Source organism: Anoplopoma fimbria, chromosome 2 (assembly GCF_027596085.1).
Source record: "Anoplopoma fimbria isolate UVic2021 breed Golden Eagle Sablefish chromosome 2, Afim_UVic_2022, whole genome shotgun sequence".
Taxonomy (NCBI): Eukaryota; Metazoa; Chordata; class Actinopteri; order Perciformes; family Anoplopomatidae; genus Anoplopoma; species Anoplopoma fimbria.
In genome coordinates, this window is record NC_072450.1 from 26,335,789 (window position 1) to 26,352,016 (window position 16,228).

Consider the following 16,228-nt stretch of genomic DNA (forward strand, 5'->3'; position numbering starts at 1 on the left):
CGTATGCCATCCTCCCAGCCTACCGGGCGCAATCACGCACGAGACCGCTTGGCACCAGTGGATCAACCCGACCTACGGCTGACTCCTATCATCAGAGGCGTCGTTTTCCCAGAGGTGATTCTTCCATGGAGAGTGACTTCACCTTCGACAGTGATTCAAGTGGCCCCGTTCACACTGGTCCTTTTTTAGACGGACGCAGAAAGAACAACAAAAAGGACCGAAGAAATGTCGGAGAGGCAAGCGGTCATCAAAGAACAAACCGTCCTTGGACACGCAATTTCACCAAAACACGGTAATTAATATTTCCTCCAAGGAATTATCTAACGATCAAATGTCACTCCTGTCCAAGGGCCTGTCATTTGTGCCCACTTGTGGGATAAATGCATTTGGTCTAAAAGTGGACATGTTCAAGTGCTTTAGACAGATTAAACTGAGACATTTCTTTTCCAAAAACACTGATACTATCGCCAGAACTTCTTTAACACCGTTCAGACCAAAGAGTTCTTTTTGCCCAAACTCCACTAATGCATCCATCAACACTTTCTGCAGAATAGTTGAACAGGACATTATGAAGATGAACAATCTAACAAACATAACATTTCTTTCTAAATCAACACTTGAAATGATGAAGGCACTTGCAAATGACAAGGTAGTACAAAATGTAAACCATACTTTGGTGTTTCATTTTTTACCTTTTGATTTCATTAAACGTTCTTTTTTTTTCCTTTTTACAAAAAGTACCAAAACACTGGCACAAGGAAGATCTTGGGTAGATAATAATGAGAATAAATATGAAACAAAATTTAAATCATACCCCCTAAACTAAAAAGAAATCTGGTTTGAATTGAAATCAAACACTTTTACAAAGCTTGTTTACAAGACATTTATCTATAGATTATTATTATTTATCATGTTTCAAATAATTTGACATCTAATGAAAGGATGGCTTTGAGTGAACTGCTTGATGATAAAGACATTGTGATTAAACCAGCGGATAAAGGCGGAGCAGTTTGTGTACAAGATGTTGTTAAATACCAATTAGAAATTGTCTCTCAATTGTCGAGGAAACGTTTATAAAAAGTTGGACACTGATCCCACTAGCTCTTTTCAACAGGAGGTGTGTGTCTATTTGAGAGAGGCGTTGCTAAAAGGTTGGATCACTAAAGCTGAACATGGCTTTCTTTATTGTCAGCACCCTATCCGCCCTGTAATATACACCTTGCCTAAAATCCATAAATCACTGATTGATCCTCCAGGCCGTCCCATAGTGGCTCAGACCAACTCCTTATTGTCTCCACTGTCAGAGTTTGTTGACTTCTTTATTAAACCTTATGTCCATTCCTTACAAGCATACATCAGAGATTCTACTGATTTTATAAATAATGTTTCATGTCTTGCTGATTTATCTGTTGATGCTCTACTAGTGACATTTGATGTAGCCAGCCCCACGTTTTAATGATATGCCTCTTTTTGTGTATAAACAGGAAAAAACTTGAAGGACCTACTGGTTCATGCAGATTCTGTACATTACAAGCCCCCTCTACTTGCACAACAGAGACTGCTAAGCCCCCTACCCAATGGCAACTACCGTTGTGGTAGCTGTGCACAGTGCAATAATACATACAAAACCTACAGTTTTCATCACCCTCACACCAACAAAGTGTTTCACATAAAGAGTGTTATCACTTGTGCCTCCACACATGTTGTGTACATGCTATATTGTCCATGTGGACTTGTGTATGTAGGCAAAACTACCAGAAAGCTCAAGCTGCGTATTAGTGAACACAAAAGTTGTATACGCAGAAATGACAGAGACTATCCTGTAACGGTACACTTTAATGATGAAAGACACGACATATCCACGTTAAGGTTTTGTGGCATTGAAAAAGTCAGACTACCACCTAGAGGTGGCGACTTTGACTTGTTTTTAAAACAACGTGAGGCGTTCTGGATATTCACCCTACAAACCTTGTCTCCCAAAAAAAGTCACCATAAAGTTAAACCTTTAGTGAATATGGTCCTTAAATAGGCCACTGGGAAGTAAGGCCTTCTCTCTGAGAATTTGACAAATACCCAGCACTGTAGATGAAATTTGATTGTTTTAACAATAAGCCTTGCTTTACAATCATGTCACAACATTTTTAATAGACCTCAATGGTTATTCAACCGATTCCAGCTGTTTTCCCTGGTTCAAAAGACATTTAAAAAAGTTCCTTCTGTTGTGCAAAGTAGTTTACTTTCTTATAATTTTGTTTAGAAAGTTTTTAGGAGTAGGTGGTGACTGAAAAATATCAACACCTCCATAACCGAGTCAGTCCAGGGACCCGCTTATTTCCTGCCAGTGAGTAATAGAGCTTTTGAAAAAAGGAAGCTGATGAAGGAAATACTCACATGGAGGGTAGAGCCTTGTGTGGTAGGTTAAACTATGCTAATAGGGTGGTGATTTAGGTTGGCTTCAATTTAAATAATCTAGATGAAAAGAGTCAGCGTTTCTGGATAAATCTGACAAACGAGAGAAGAAATGTTCAAACATGGAAATCAGAGATAGAGATGGAGAAAAAAGAGATTTTGTTAGCCGTTCTGTGACTTCTACATTTTCTTCTCCTGAACCCTATGAAACATGTGAAAGGTCTATGTGTACAGTACACTATAGTTATGGTTACTGATTATACTTGTTGATTGGTTGGTAGGTTCCTCTCAAAATTGTATTGAAACCCTGAGTAAAGCTGAATACACCAGATCCTTAACGAATGCTGTGGTATACTCAAGGTAATATACTGAGATATATTCTACTATCAGAATATAGTTTACTTTGAGTGGGGCACTTTGACGTAGAAGTACACTTCAGCAAACCTGCAAATCTGAAAAATCTGGCAGCACTAAAGCTGAGACCAATGTCAGCTACAATGTGAGAATTTACAATATACTTGCAAAGAAAAATTAAAGTGTGATATTCTTCTTAACAGTTAAACAAAGTGTCACAAATGCATCAGGCTTCAAGGGTTTCAGGGTTTCTTTTTAAGTAAACTTAAGTTCTTCTTACAGTTTCATGGTGCACCAGCCTACTTGTCTGACATGCTTCCTCTCTATGAACTATGGTCCTCTGTGGCACATGGGTTTAACTGTAAATACAGAACAAACACTTCTCGTAACAGTCTGTCTGAGGATATATTTAAATGTAACCCTTAAAACGTATCTGTAACTGGCTTTTGATAAGAATGTTTCGCTTTTTATTTTTTTAATCATATATTTCACTATAGTCATCTTTTTAAAAGTGCTATTTGTTTCTTGTTTATATTTGATCTATTTTACATCGTTTTTATTTGATTATTTAATTTATTTCATTGTTTTTATTTTTACATTTTAGCAGCTGCATTTTTTTTTATTTGTCTCAAATTATCTTTGCTCTTTAGATAAGTACTGTCTTATTATCAATCAGTCATCTGTCAAACATTTAGAATTGCACTAACCTGTAGAAAAGGTGCTATACAAATAAAGTTTGCTAAATGCTGCCCCCTAGTGGTCATACATTGCTTAAATAACCGGTCCCTCTACTCTTTATGTATTTTACTTCTGGTCTTGGAGTCAAACTACAGGAGAATGTCATTACCTTTGTGAAGTGGAGGGTCCAGTGTGTAATGTACCAGTGATGCTACAGTGAGCTACATGTATAGATATTATGTAGCACATCTGCTTCAGTTTTTGAACTTCCTAATCAATTTAGTTGGATTTATGATTACACTTTACATTGTGGAATTCTATTTGTGTGTGTGTGTGTGTGTGTGTGTGTGTGTGTGTGTGTGTGTGTGTGTGTGTGTGTGTGTGTGTGTGTGTGTGTGTGTGTGTGTGTGTCAGGCAGCAGAGTGCAGATATATTCACTCCAGCACATCCTGGTTCTGCCCGGGGTGCTCTGGTTGCTCGTGCTACACTGTCATATAACATTAATTGAATAGGAGGAGAGCCAGTGGCCTCCATGACCATGAATGAATACATATAGGGTGAGAAGTGACTCACCCTCTCTTTTGTTCGTATGACCACGTGGCAGTCGTGTAGGTGGGAGATCCATGACAGTCATACGTATGTGATCCCCAGTGAATGCAGGCTTCACCACATAATTACTTTTTCATGTTTATTGTGGAAGAGTGTGGTTGATACGGTTTCATTTCTATTGGATCAAATGTTCTTTAAAGGGCAGTTCATTCTTAATTAGTTGAGTCATCCATTAGTCATCATAAAATGAATCGCCGATGTCTATGCCGCTGATTAACAAAAAAAAAATCCAAACACTTTCTGGTCCCAGCCTGATAAATGTGGTATTGCTGCTTTTCTCTCTTTGACATCATTAAATGTCGTTATGAATTGAATCTGAATCTGCTGGTTGGACAGAAAAAGTGATTTGTGTCATCCTGGGCTCTGGGAACTTGTGACGTTTATAGACTACAATTGAGTGATTAATTGAGAGGATAATCATCAAAATCTCAAATGTTTTTCTCTAATTGTGTGGAAAAAATACTTTTTGTACTGAGATGTTTGGTACTCTAATGTGAACCCTACTTTTTAAAAAGCAAGGATTATTAATATTTGCTTTGGAGTCTTGTTTTGTATAAGGAACAAAACACAACACCTTCATATTTCAACTAAACCCTCGATTCTAAGCTTTATGTGTTGAGGGAACCACCATTTCTACGTTATTGCATGTTTGGAGTTCCAGCTGCTCTCTATTTTTGAACCAAAATTAACATTTAACCATGGCTACTGAGGAGCTTCAGTGACATCATTTCTGATTTACCCATTATTTAAACAGGTTGGGTATAAATACACATTCATTATTTATAAAAAAAAAAAAAAAAAAAAGAAAGACCCTCCGGCTCTGCCAAAAGATCACACTATCCACACTAAAACAGCCTTCATTATCCTCCCACTTTTCTGACCCCTTTTTCTCGCATAATAATTTTCATGCAGTCCCTTACTGGTGCCTTGCCTGAATTTATCCGTATTATGTAGTGACGTCACGGATGACTGGAAACGCTCTCCTGCTTGCTTTCATGTTAGAGTAGTGAACATTAACATGAAAGTAGCATGTGAGAAAGAACAGATGCAACTGGATACAAATTAAGAACAGATACACACAATAATGCTATATATATATATTCCATAGACTGTATATAAGAAGATTTATAATAAAGATTTATACAGGGAAATATGATCTCATTCATCATTATAATGTGCTAACATAAATATATTTCTTAATAAAATCTAAAGTGACTCCAGTATGGTTTGGTGTCATGTTAAGAGTTTTAAGCATATTTGTATTATTCTCGAACTAGTATCTTGGATCACAATTATTTTTTTTTAAATGTTCCGGTCTTCACATAGTGTCATGCAGATATTGGAGGGAGATTGCAATAACATACAAACAGTCCTGGCACAACTATATACCTTTTTGTATCCCAATCAGACAGTGGTGGCTGCTGTATCTATTATGTGGAATGGTCTGTTTTGTGACTTCGGTAATTTGTCCTGCTGAAAACAGAGAGTACAACACCTGTAGGCATAATCAGAGTGATAAAGGCTGTTACAGGCTGTTACAGGCTGTTTTAGAGGCAGTGAACCCTTCCTGCCTCCGACGCACAATCAGTGCGGTTGAAATAAAAGCTCAGTCACCCGATGGAGCCATTGGCTGGAGGCTTCAGGGTCCCTGCTCTCATACACAGCTCTCACACTGACTCAACACACACACAGCAAACTGTATGGGAACATGTCGCAGTACACTCTGGGAGGTAGGAAGTCATCTTCTTCTTTCTCACTCTCACTGCTTTTGGTTTTTTTAAAATCTCTGTATGTTTATTTTCATTTTTCGCTACCTTGTATATATTCCATTCCCGACGGACAGACAAAAAAAAAAAAAAAAAAAAAAAAGAGGCAACTATCAGGACGCAGTACGTGTTAGATTAAAAAAATAAATATATATATGTTGCTAGTTTTTCCTATTAAACTGAGCTAAAACACTAAGAAGAGCTGGATTCGAAGGGGAGGATGCTTTAAGGCTTGAGGAGTTGGGTTTCTGTGCTCTGAGCCATGAACTGTGGAGAGTGGCTGCAACTCATTTGGAAGGTGTCCCTAATTCTGCTTGTTCTAGATAACTTTGTATGAATAAGCACCAAGAGCTTGTAAGCTGATAAAATAGATTATTTTAGCCCAGAGTTACACTTTCTTAATGTAAAGTATTTGCATGTTATTACTGAGTGAAGTCTACCAGGACACCACAATAACTAAATACAGTCAAAAGCTGAATTGGCACAGCTTAGATTTTGACCTTTACCTGATATGGTCTTTCATCGTGTCCGTTGGCCGGCCAGTCTGAGTCATATTTTGAGAGTGATCCCATCAGCCTTTATTTTCCAACATCACTGCTGCATTCAGCCGTTCTGTACTTTTCATCTCTTATTGGAGGCTGCTCCTCAGACAGGGCTGATATGGATCACTGACAGGTAGCACTCACTTGCTTTGATAGTGATCACATTTTTATGTGCAAGTATGCACCCTTACGGTGTAAGTCTCTTGTGATGAGATGTCTGTAATTATTGGGACACACCCCTCAGATAATCAGATGAGGTTTGCGTTTTTACACACTCTCTCTCTCTCCAGCTCTTGATTTAGCAAATCTCTTCCTATCAAATTTGTTGTGCACCTAAACTCAACACATCCTCCTATATTTTAGAGGAAAAACATCGTAGCGTTCCTCCCTAATAAGTGATGTAATTGATATTTAAGTATTTATTGTCAATTTTTTATATAATAAAACTGCTTTTCATTGTCAGTGCTGGATGCTTACCTAGTGACTGTCACTGGCTGGAGCCCCCATCTCTTCAGCCTTGTTTGAACCACTACCCACCAGTGTGTCTGTTGCATGAGTCATCCAACCTCACACCCTCATTATATGATGCTAAATGGACATCCAAGCGCAGCTTTAACGACTTCAATCTCAGTAACTTGGCCAGCTCCGTATTTATTTTATACACAGTTACCTTCAAAGACTTAGAACTTTATTTTGAAATTCAATTCAAGAATTCCTTTTCTCCATTTTTTAAAAAAAGGGATTCATTTAAGGGAAATATGAATGAAACAGTGCATTGCATTTGATGTAATGGTGCATTCATAATGTTTGCTGTGATGGGAATTTTCAAGTATATGACAGTGATGTACAGTAGTTTCTGTGAAGTGCTGAAATGCGTATACAGAATATGCACAGTAATGTTGGCAATGTGTGGGAAAATGTTTTATTCAACCTATACTGGGCTAGTTTAACTGGGTAAAATCCCAATACTGACTGATGATTGTGTAGGATGCTCCAATGATGAACAAAAACACACACACACACACACACACACACACACACACACACACACACACACACACACACACACACACACACACACACACACAGAATTTGATTACCAGGGAAACCAACGCATTGCATGTGCTCTGCTCCTGCTTTGGATCAAAGCAGCAACTGTGACAATACCATTTATACAATTATAATTACAACCCTGAGACATTTCCTCTTTAATCTCATCACGATAATGTTTAGAGTCAGATGTCAAAAGATCTTTCATAATTAATTTGGCTGAATTAAAAGAATGAATTTGCAAAACTGACTGGATTTGTTAGTTTGTGACAATTTTGTCTCTATCTTTTGTCTTGAATCTCTTTGCCAGCTGTTTTCTTTTCCTTACTCTCCTCATTAACCCCACAAACACAATATTAATCCGTGACTGCTTTGTTTTCTGTCTGTCTAGTTCACCTGCAGATCCTGCTGGCTGTCGGTCTGGCTGTGTTCTGCTACTGCCTGGTTCTTGGCTGCGTCCTCTGCTGTCGCAGAAGGAAGAGTGTTTCATCGGAGGACAAGGAGGCCGTTTTCCTGCCTTCTCATCCTGCCGAGAGGGTGACTGTGACATTGACTCCTCTGCCGTGCACCCAGCCTGTCAAGCAGCAGTACGAGGAGCTGGATGGGGACGTGCTGGAATTCCCTTCCTCTAAAAGCAGCTCCTCTCCCTCTGAGGATGACCTCACTGCCCTGCCCTTTGACCACAGCCCTACCAGATCAGCTGAGCTGGTTCCATCTCCTGGGTCTTCTTTACCGATGCGCCGCCTCAGCACCCCGGCTGTTCCCTGCACACCCAATAAGCCTCTGCGTCACGGCAGAGCCTCCCTACCTTCCCTGACTAAGCTAAACCTGGTGTCCAGGTCCCGTCGGGCGATGGGTCGGCGCAGCACCGTGAGCGGCGCAAGTTTTCTTTACGGCGAGAGCAGTCGACTGACTGCTGGTGCTGCCAGCGCTCCCGCCCAGCAGGGGGAGCCCCGTCTATCACAGTACGGCTCTAACTCTATCTCCATCTCCTCCAAGCCGGCTCCTCTCCTTCACTTCTCCCTGCTCTTCTCCTCGTCCTGTGGTACCCTGGTAGTCAACATCCTGGGGCTCTCGGGGGCCGGTCGAAGGCGCACCGGGGTGTTTGTCCGGGCCAGCCTTCCTCCCCTCTGCCCCACCCCTCAGCAGATAGCCTCTCGGCGCCGCAGCCTCAGCCCGGACCTCCACAGCCAGAGCTTCGTGCTGCAGGTGGGGTCCATTGAAGAGCTGCGCGTTTGCACATTGAGACTTGCTGTCTACAGCAGGGACTTCTCAGGCCTACGGGAGGCCGCGCTGGGGGTGGTGGAGCTGCCCTGTGAGCAGATGGATTGGGAGCCTGACACCACCACCACCTACACCAGGCAGCTCAGCCCAACCAAAAGCAAGCTGAAAAAGGTATATGGCGATTGCGTGGTTTCATTCATTTGATGTATGCAATTAAGCTTCCAGAAGGAATGAGTGCAGTTAGCTTAGCTTAGTACAAAGACTGGAAACTTGAGGGAACTGCTATCTTATTCGCTGTCCACAGGTAATACAATCTGTCTACCAGATCCCAAAAGCTCATAATCAGCAGTTATAACTTGTTGGTTTGGTATGGATCTTCTGATCTTACCAGGCGGCAACCTCAGGTCGTGAAAACTGAAGCCAATGTGGAAGTGCCTTACACCTGCATTCTTTCTAATGGCCATCAGGGGGCGACTCCTCCGGTTGCAAAAATAAGTCAGATTGTATAAAAGTCTATGAGAATATTACTCTCTTGCCCTACATGATATTAATTTATTAAATGATTGTCCCATTTAGAGTGAAATAGAACATTGTGCCCATGTGGCTTGTGTTTCTTATGTTATGGGACATTTTCTCAGGTTCTGTTGGGTCCTGTCAGATTCCAATCAATCAATGCTTTCCCTAATTTTAGCATCTGTCCTACATTTTAAGTTGATTTAATGGATAGAAAACTACGCATGCATGCCTATTAATGGCGCATATTATGTTTTATCCACGAAGGAATGTAGCGTCTAATCAGCTCTCCCATTAGTCATTTTTCCACTGTTGTTAGTCATGGTGACATTGTTGTTAGCGACTGCAAAGCAAACAAGCAGAGTGCAGCAAATTGGCAGCGCACCCACGCCTTGCCCTCTGCAGTTCTGTTGAAACACTGCCAGAGGGCATTAATAACTGCTGTTTGAAGGGAGGGGGGGACTGTTGTTTCAGTGGACATTACTCACTCAGTCATTGTGATTTTTACTAAAGACACGTGCTGTGTGCTTGGTACATATTTATACGAGAAGAGTCAGATGCGCTTAACTCTGTCTCGTCTAATGTCCATGTATGGTTCATCCTCACACTTACACACACACCATTACCTTCCTCTTTCTCAATAACAGAAGCTGCCAGGTGTGTGTGTCACTGTGTAAGAAATGGGCTGTTCGGAGCAATCCGGATAACGGGGGACCCCCATCTCTTAATGTAGGCGCGTCCTGGTTTTATAGTGAAGCACCAGATTTTGAAATCAGTGTAATGGGACCAGGCCAGAGTATTGATGATTATCCGTCTGAATTACATCCCTCATTTTGACATGTCATGGGAATAGGGAACATGAAGTGGATGCAATTTAAGAACTGTGCATTTCAGCACAAATGGAGCCCGATCACGACAGGGCTGCTATTGATTAAAAGGATAATCGGCGTAACGTTCTTGCAGGCTTTTTTTTATTTTTTTATCAGTCATACAACATTTTCTGCAAATGGCCCCAAACCTCAGCTGTCTATTATCAGTCATGAATAATTAGGGATGCATTAAGTGATGACAGAACTCAGAATGACTGATCAACATATACAGTAAGTACCAGATATTATCACCATATTTTGTACACAATAACCTTTGAAAAAAAACATATGTAGCTACATCCAGTTTTAAGAACAGAGAATAATGGGGATCCTAATAGTATCCTAATAATCTGCCTGCCAAATGTTGCGTGCGATAATTGAGATAATTTTCTGGGTCTCTTTGCCCCGCTCGATGTTCACCTTTTTGTCCTCGGGCACTCATTTACTTCAGCTCCACACAATTTCGAGCTGGGCTTTAGCATCAAATTGGCTTATTTCAGCTTGCGATTTTGTACTACCATGGTGTACGAAAAAAAATACAGCATTGTTTTGTCTCATTTTACTGGCAAGGTGAAAAAACGTATAATTCACACAAGGCTGCCGAGTTGGTGTTTGATACTTAACATTGCTAGCAATCATTTCACATTACAGGAAGTCACCAAACTCTACCCTTATATACCATATGCATCAAGCTCTTATGGCTAATCTGTTAGCAAAGAGTTGCCTACTTACCTATCCAAAAATCAGAGAGCATCATGAGCATCCAAATTATTCCTAATTTGGCACTGGTTTTGTCTCCAGCACCTCCTGAGAGAATATATCTTGGCCTTTAGCTTGCTGGATGTTCATTTTCTTTTGGAGTGAACTTGGGGTCTGATTTCATGGTGAGCCAACACTATCCTACTAAAGTACTGACGTATTTCAGTTTTTTACTGCCAATTCCTTCAATCTTGCAATACCATACATACAAAACAATACAATACCATAAAAAAAAAACTGGTAGTGACGACAGAATACGCGGTATTCATTTAGTAATGAGTATAAAAGGTACGAGAAAGATCATTGTTAATTTTAATACAGAAAAGTGACTTCGGACTAGATTAGAGGATTAACATTTCACCTAACAGAGCTTAGAGCAGAGCTTCTCTTTACTGCTTTGCTGGTCCCTGCTGGGAGCAGACACCGACGCCTGGCTGCTGGAGACCCAGGTCGTATTGCTGGGCCTGCCAGACAGAAGGGTGACCCGGTAAAAGTAGAACCAGGACTGTGCGGGGCAGAATGTCAGAACCTGCTGCAGTAAAATCAGAGGTTTCCTAAAGGGACTCTAGTGCTCTGAAACTGTACTGCTTTTGTCCACAGGGACCACCAAAATCCGAACACAAAAAAATCCTCGTAGTAGCTTCAAAGAAGGACGGAGTTGGTGTTGTACTTTCTGACTTATGAATCAAATCACAAATTTTTTTTAGCTCATAGAGTTTTTCAAATAAATAAATGAATAAACAAATGTAATCATCCTGAGGTATAACATCTGCATTCATCTTTCACAATTTTGGTACACAGTATGTGAAGAGTTAGCTTCTACAAGACTGAAGATTAGCATGACTAATGTGCACCTTCTCCCATAACAGCGTGCAAAGTGACCTGTATCAGCTGGAAAGTTTACTGAAAAGATGAAAAACTTCCTTGAAAGACATCCCTGAAAAACAAATCTTGCCATAGCTGTAAGGTTTGTTTAACATCTCTCCTTGTTAAGTGTGAGTGACGGTCTCTCTGATGGCGAGGCGCTGGTGACAGACAGAGGCAGTGAACCGAAACTCACTGCCTTCACACTCTGCTGCCCGGCTTCATAAAAGTTGCTGGCGGGCTGACACTCAGCCAGCTGACATGAGACGGTGACTCACCTCACCTCACCAATGCAAGGTAATGAGATCTGACATGAAATCAGATGCAAATTACCATCATGCGTACACATTAGCTATTACTTTTATCAAGAGTGCCTTAGTGTATGGATGTCTGTATTATTATAGGATGGGTTGTGAAATTGGCAACACAATGAGTAACCCTGACAGCTACATAGAACCAATATTACAGATCAACTCTAAGTAATTTCAGCCCAGCTGAGCTCCTCAGGCAGGTCATTCCAAGATGCCTCATGAATAAAAACTGATTTCATTTTGGATTTATTCTTCAGTTGAAGAAAAACTGATTCAAATTGAACACCTAGCCTGTTGCTTTGCTTTGACAGGCAGTGGATCCCGGAGAATCCCTATGAAGGGGAACTGAGACTTTGATTCTGACAGTATCAATGCCTTGGTCGAGTCACTGGCGGAACTGTAATGACATATTCATGAGTGTGGGTTTTTTAAGTGCTTTACAGCTTGAATCCGCTCCATTCTCTTGGTTTCTTTCCTTGGTTTCTTTCTTTGGTTTCGTGTCACTCCCAGCCTCCCTAAGGATGAAGGGAACATCTGCTGAGTGAAAGACATTTTTTCCCCCTCTTGCTAAATTTCTCACAATTTATTTATTTTTATTTATCTCTCCTTCCTATCCTCAGAGTGTGAGTTCCCAGGAAACATTTGGTCACAGGAAGAGCTCGGTGTGCGTGCCACGGGTTTTGGGCCAGCTGTTCATCCTGCTGCAGTACCAGACGCCGGCCCAGCGCATCAAGGTGATGGTCCGAAAGGCTGAGAATCTGGCCAAGCTCACACGGATCCCAGGAGCTCCAGGTAAAAATAGGTTGTGTGTCATAGCCTTACGTGTTTCTCACATGCGAGTATTTTCTGATCTTGTTCACCTAACAACAGGTGTCACATTTTTGGGTAAGGTCTTGATAAGTTTTGGCAACTATGACTATTTGGACTAGGTTAGGGAAAAATAGTAATGCTACTTCTGTATTTTCTTCAGAACAAATGTTAAACATGTACTAATTAAAAACTTTATCCTAATTTTTGGAGATAACAGAAACAAGCTAAACACAATATTTGCATATTATCCCTTTTATGTTGATATAACCAACTCAGTAGCAAGCAGTTGCGTATTAACACGTCCAGCAGTTATGGAGCAACAGTAGCAATCATTTGGTATTTCTTGACACTCAATGAACGTAAGTCCAATATTCACTCTGTTTTTGTTCTCCACCAACTCCTGTGGGAAATAATTGGCTCTTGAGCTGCTAAATGCTCAACTATGTTCCATAGTGACTAATTTTGCCTACTAGCTGTTTGATGCTAAGCAGGTGATGTACAGTGGATACACGAGCTATTTTGTAGAAAAGAGCTTCCTTCTGCTGCTGGAAACTGACTGATGAGAGCTGAGAGAGTGAACCAAAAGAGTATCATTGCAGGCTGAAAAACCAAACGAGGAGCTGAAAGGGACTGTAGAGCTGAAGGGAACTACAGAGCCAAGTGATAATTATTTGTTGGTTTGTCACAACTCTCATATACAAGTAGACATTGGCAAAATAAGAATACCGGGTACAGGCGCTTTAAGAACTGATTCTCAGTTCTCAGTTCTTAGTTTTAAATTAATTATTTTATTATTTCATTAATTTAAACCCTTTCTCAGTTGACATTTTAAACGTTTGCATACAGCTTTGGATCCCCAAGTTTCTGCCTGCAAATACTCACACTGTAAGCTGCTCATAAGGGCTCACAAACCTGTCTGTATTTTCCTCTACTGCCTCAGCCACAGTCAGACAGACCGGATCCCTGATTGGCTTGTAGTGTAATCAGATTAGGAACTGATCAGCCCTGTGTCATTTCCCCTCCTGTCTCTATCATATCTCACTGCATCTGATTTAAAGCTCTGCTTTGATGATGCTGGCGAAGAGAGGAGGCAAGAGGAAAACAACTTTCATGTTTTGGATTTACACACATAAAGTGACAGTTTGAGGCTATGTGGTCAGTCATTTGTTCTTTTGTGTGTTTCATGATTGAATTGTTCCTGAAATCTGTCCAAATACATGCTGTTTGCAGATGCGGGACTCTTGTCTGACAATGACACATTGCTTCTTAATTTGAGTAAATCCAATTCGCATGCTAGGATGGATACACAAGGGAAATCATATTTTGCAAGAGATGATGCAGATTATGAACAGTGACAGTGGAGAGGGGTTCAGAGAGGGTAAGTCAACAAGTGTTGGCCAATTCATGCCGATATAAACAACACGACACACAAGATGGCAGTGTGCGTAGATTCATTCATGAACACCCGCAAAAAACAGAAATGTTGATTTTGAACCAATGATTTTTGCAGCTCCTTTTTATTTGTTTACCTTTGTATTACCATCTAAATATGACATGAAAATAAATCTGAAACCATGTATTTTTTTTCCCTACAGACCACTATGTTGTCATCAACCTGCGTCAGGATGGGAAAATAATTGGTACCAAGGAGACCAAAGGGGCCAGCGGTCCTAACCCCGTCTGGAACGCCCCATTCCTGTTTGACCTGCCCTCTGGTGACATCACTCAGCTGCCATTGGTCCTTGAGTTTATCGTCATGCAGGTAGGAATCTATTTGCCAAACTCCCTTACGTACCAACACATTCTGGCACCAATGAATAAAAAAAAACAGCTTGGTCAGTGGCACTGAGCTTCAAACTATGACGCTCTATGTCCCCCTCTAGCGTTAGTTTTGCATGTGTCAGTGACAGCGTGTCTATATACACTCATGGTGTCTTTAAAAAATAAACTTCTGTCTTCACAGGAAGTTAGGTTTAGGCAACAAAACCACTGTTAGGTTTAGGAAAAAAGCGTGGTTGACGTTAACTTGACTGACTAACTAGTGAGTCACGTGACAAACGTGACAAAATGTCAACCTTAGTTTTAGTTTTGCACGAGACACGAACAGAGGTCTCCTGGATGCTGCAAATAGGTGTGTCACATACATATGCTCATTCAGCGTTGGGGTCAGAGGCCAAGGTGCACTGTCTAAGCTGCATTATTTTGCCTGTTGGGAGTGAAGTTGGGTGGTAAATATTTATTACACATCAAACTGTTGGTATCTGAATATCTGAATATTTTTTTAATTCAGCTATCAATTTTATATCTACAGGGCCGTCTCTACACTAAGAGCAGCATTCTGGGTCGTGTGTCCATTGGCAGCGATGCCTCAGAGGCAGGACAGGGACACTGGAAGGAAATGTGCAGTCGGGGGCAAACTGAGACGACTCGCTGGCACACCATCCAATCAGATGTGCTGTAGGTCTGATTGACAGGCTGTGGGACTGCACCGCTTTTACCTTCGCCGCCCAGTGACTGAAACACAGAGAGGTGGAGTTGGATGGAAATAACATGCGATTAGGGTGCACACGCTTCAAAGTATTTGTTTTTGGTATTTTACTTCAAAGTCCATTGTTGCTTTCTTGTAGCTTTGGCACCTTTTTAAAATGTCCATATCATTAATCAACAGATGGTGTACATAATTAAATAACTGGCCATGCTCTTTTAGGAAGAGACAATATCAGACAAATATCCATGAGTATCTGCAGAGCTTTAGAGAGAGAAGCACTGATCACTGTATAGAGTGCGGCAGCTTTCTCCATATCAACATTATTCTGCATCCCGGTGTTGCCTTTGTGATTATTTCCACTGTGACCACTTAAGTCTGTATTCTGTATAAATGTATCATTCTGGTTATATGCAACTTGTGCTGATGTTGTGGTCCTGTTCGTATTGTGCCCAGAGGCTGCAAATGTTAATGTTGAAAGTTGCGAAGTGTATATGTCCCCACTCGTGGTTTTGCTGTGGTGTATTACTGTGCCAGTATTTGTCTACATACAGTACTGTAAACACCTCTTCTTGCAAATATGTACAAGGCCATTACAGTGGACTCACTTTGTGTGGCAGCACTGCTGAATTATTGTTTTTCAGTTCCCAAGAGGATTTTTACCTTTTGTTCTCTAATCGTCCATGGGAAGCTACAATAATCGTTCACAGATGCCACAGCTCAGTTCCAAATACATACTTACACTGGTTTTAAGACTTCTTTAATAGTAACAATAAAGCAAAATACATAAATACAACAGTGAAGAACCTCTTTGTGATATGTCTGCTGTGTTGCAGTGCACCATAAGGTCCTTGCTCGCCAATTAATCATGGTCAAGCAGCAGCATCAACAAACAACATAATTGAGTGTCATGCACTACTCGTTCACTGTGGCTCCCTTGCTATTGGCTTTTATTATTGAACAAAATCTGCTGCAGTTACTAAAT

The 16,228-nt window shown here is 40.8% G+C and overlaps 1 protein-coding gene across 1 annotated transcript; it reads left to right on the plus strand.

Moving 5' to 3' along the window:
- Window positions 1-5,758: 5,758 nt before the first annotated feature.
- On the plus strand, window positions 5,759-15,219 carry LOC129106294 (synaptotagmin-5). Its single transcript, XM_054617680.1, has 5 exons — window positions 5,759-5,780; window positions 7,800-8,803; window positions 12,569-12,740; window positions 14,354-14,520; window positions 15,070-15,219. The coding sequence occupies exons 1-5, from the start codon at window positions 5,759-5,761 to the stop codon at window positions 15,217-15,219; spliced, it is 1,515 nt and encodes a 504-aa protein (XP_054473655.1).
- The last annotated feature ends 1,009 nt before the right edge of the window (window positions 15,220-16,228 follow it).

Bases quoted from the DNA above. Each gene is read 5' to 3' on its own strand.
- LOC129106294 (XM_054617680.1), top strand. From the start codon at position 5,759: ATGTCGCAGTACACTCTGGGAG. The intron at 8,804-12,568 runs GTATATGGCGAT...TCCTATCCTCAG, and splicing joins CCAAAAGCAAGCTGAAAAAG to AGTGTGAGTTCCCAGGAAAC. The intron at 12,741-14,353 runs GTAAAAATAGGT...TTTTCCCTACAG, and splicing joins ACGGATCCCAGGAGCTCCAG to ACCACTATGTTGTCATCAAC.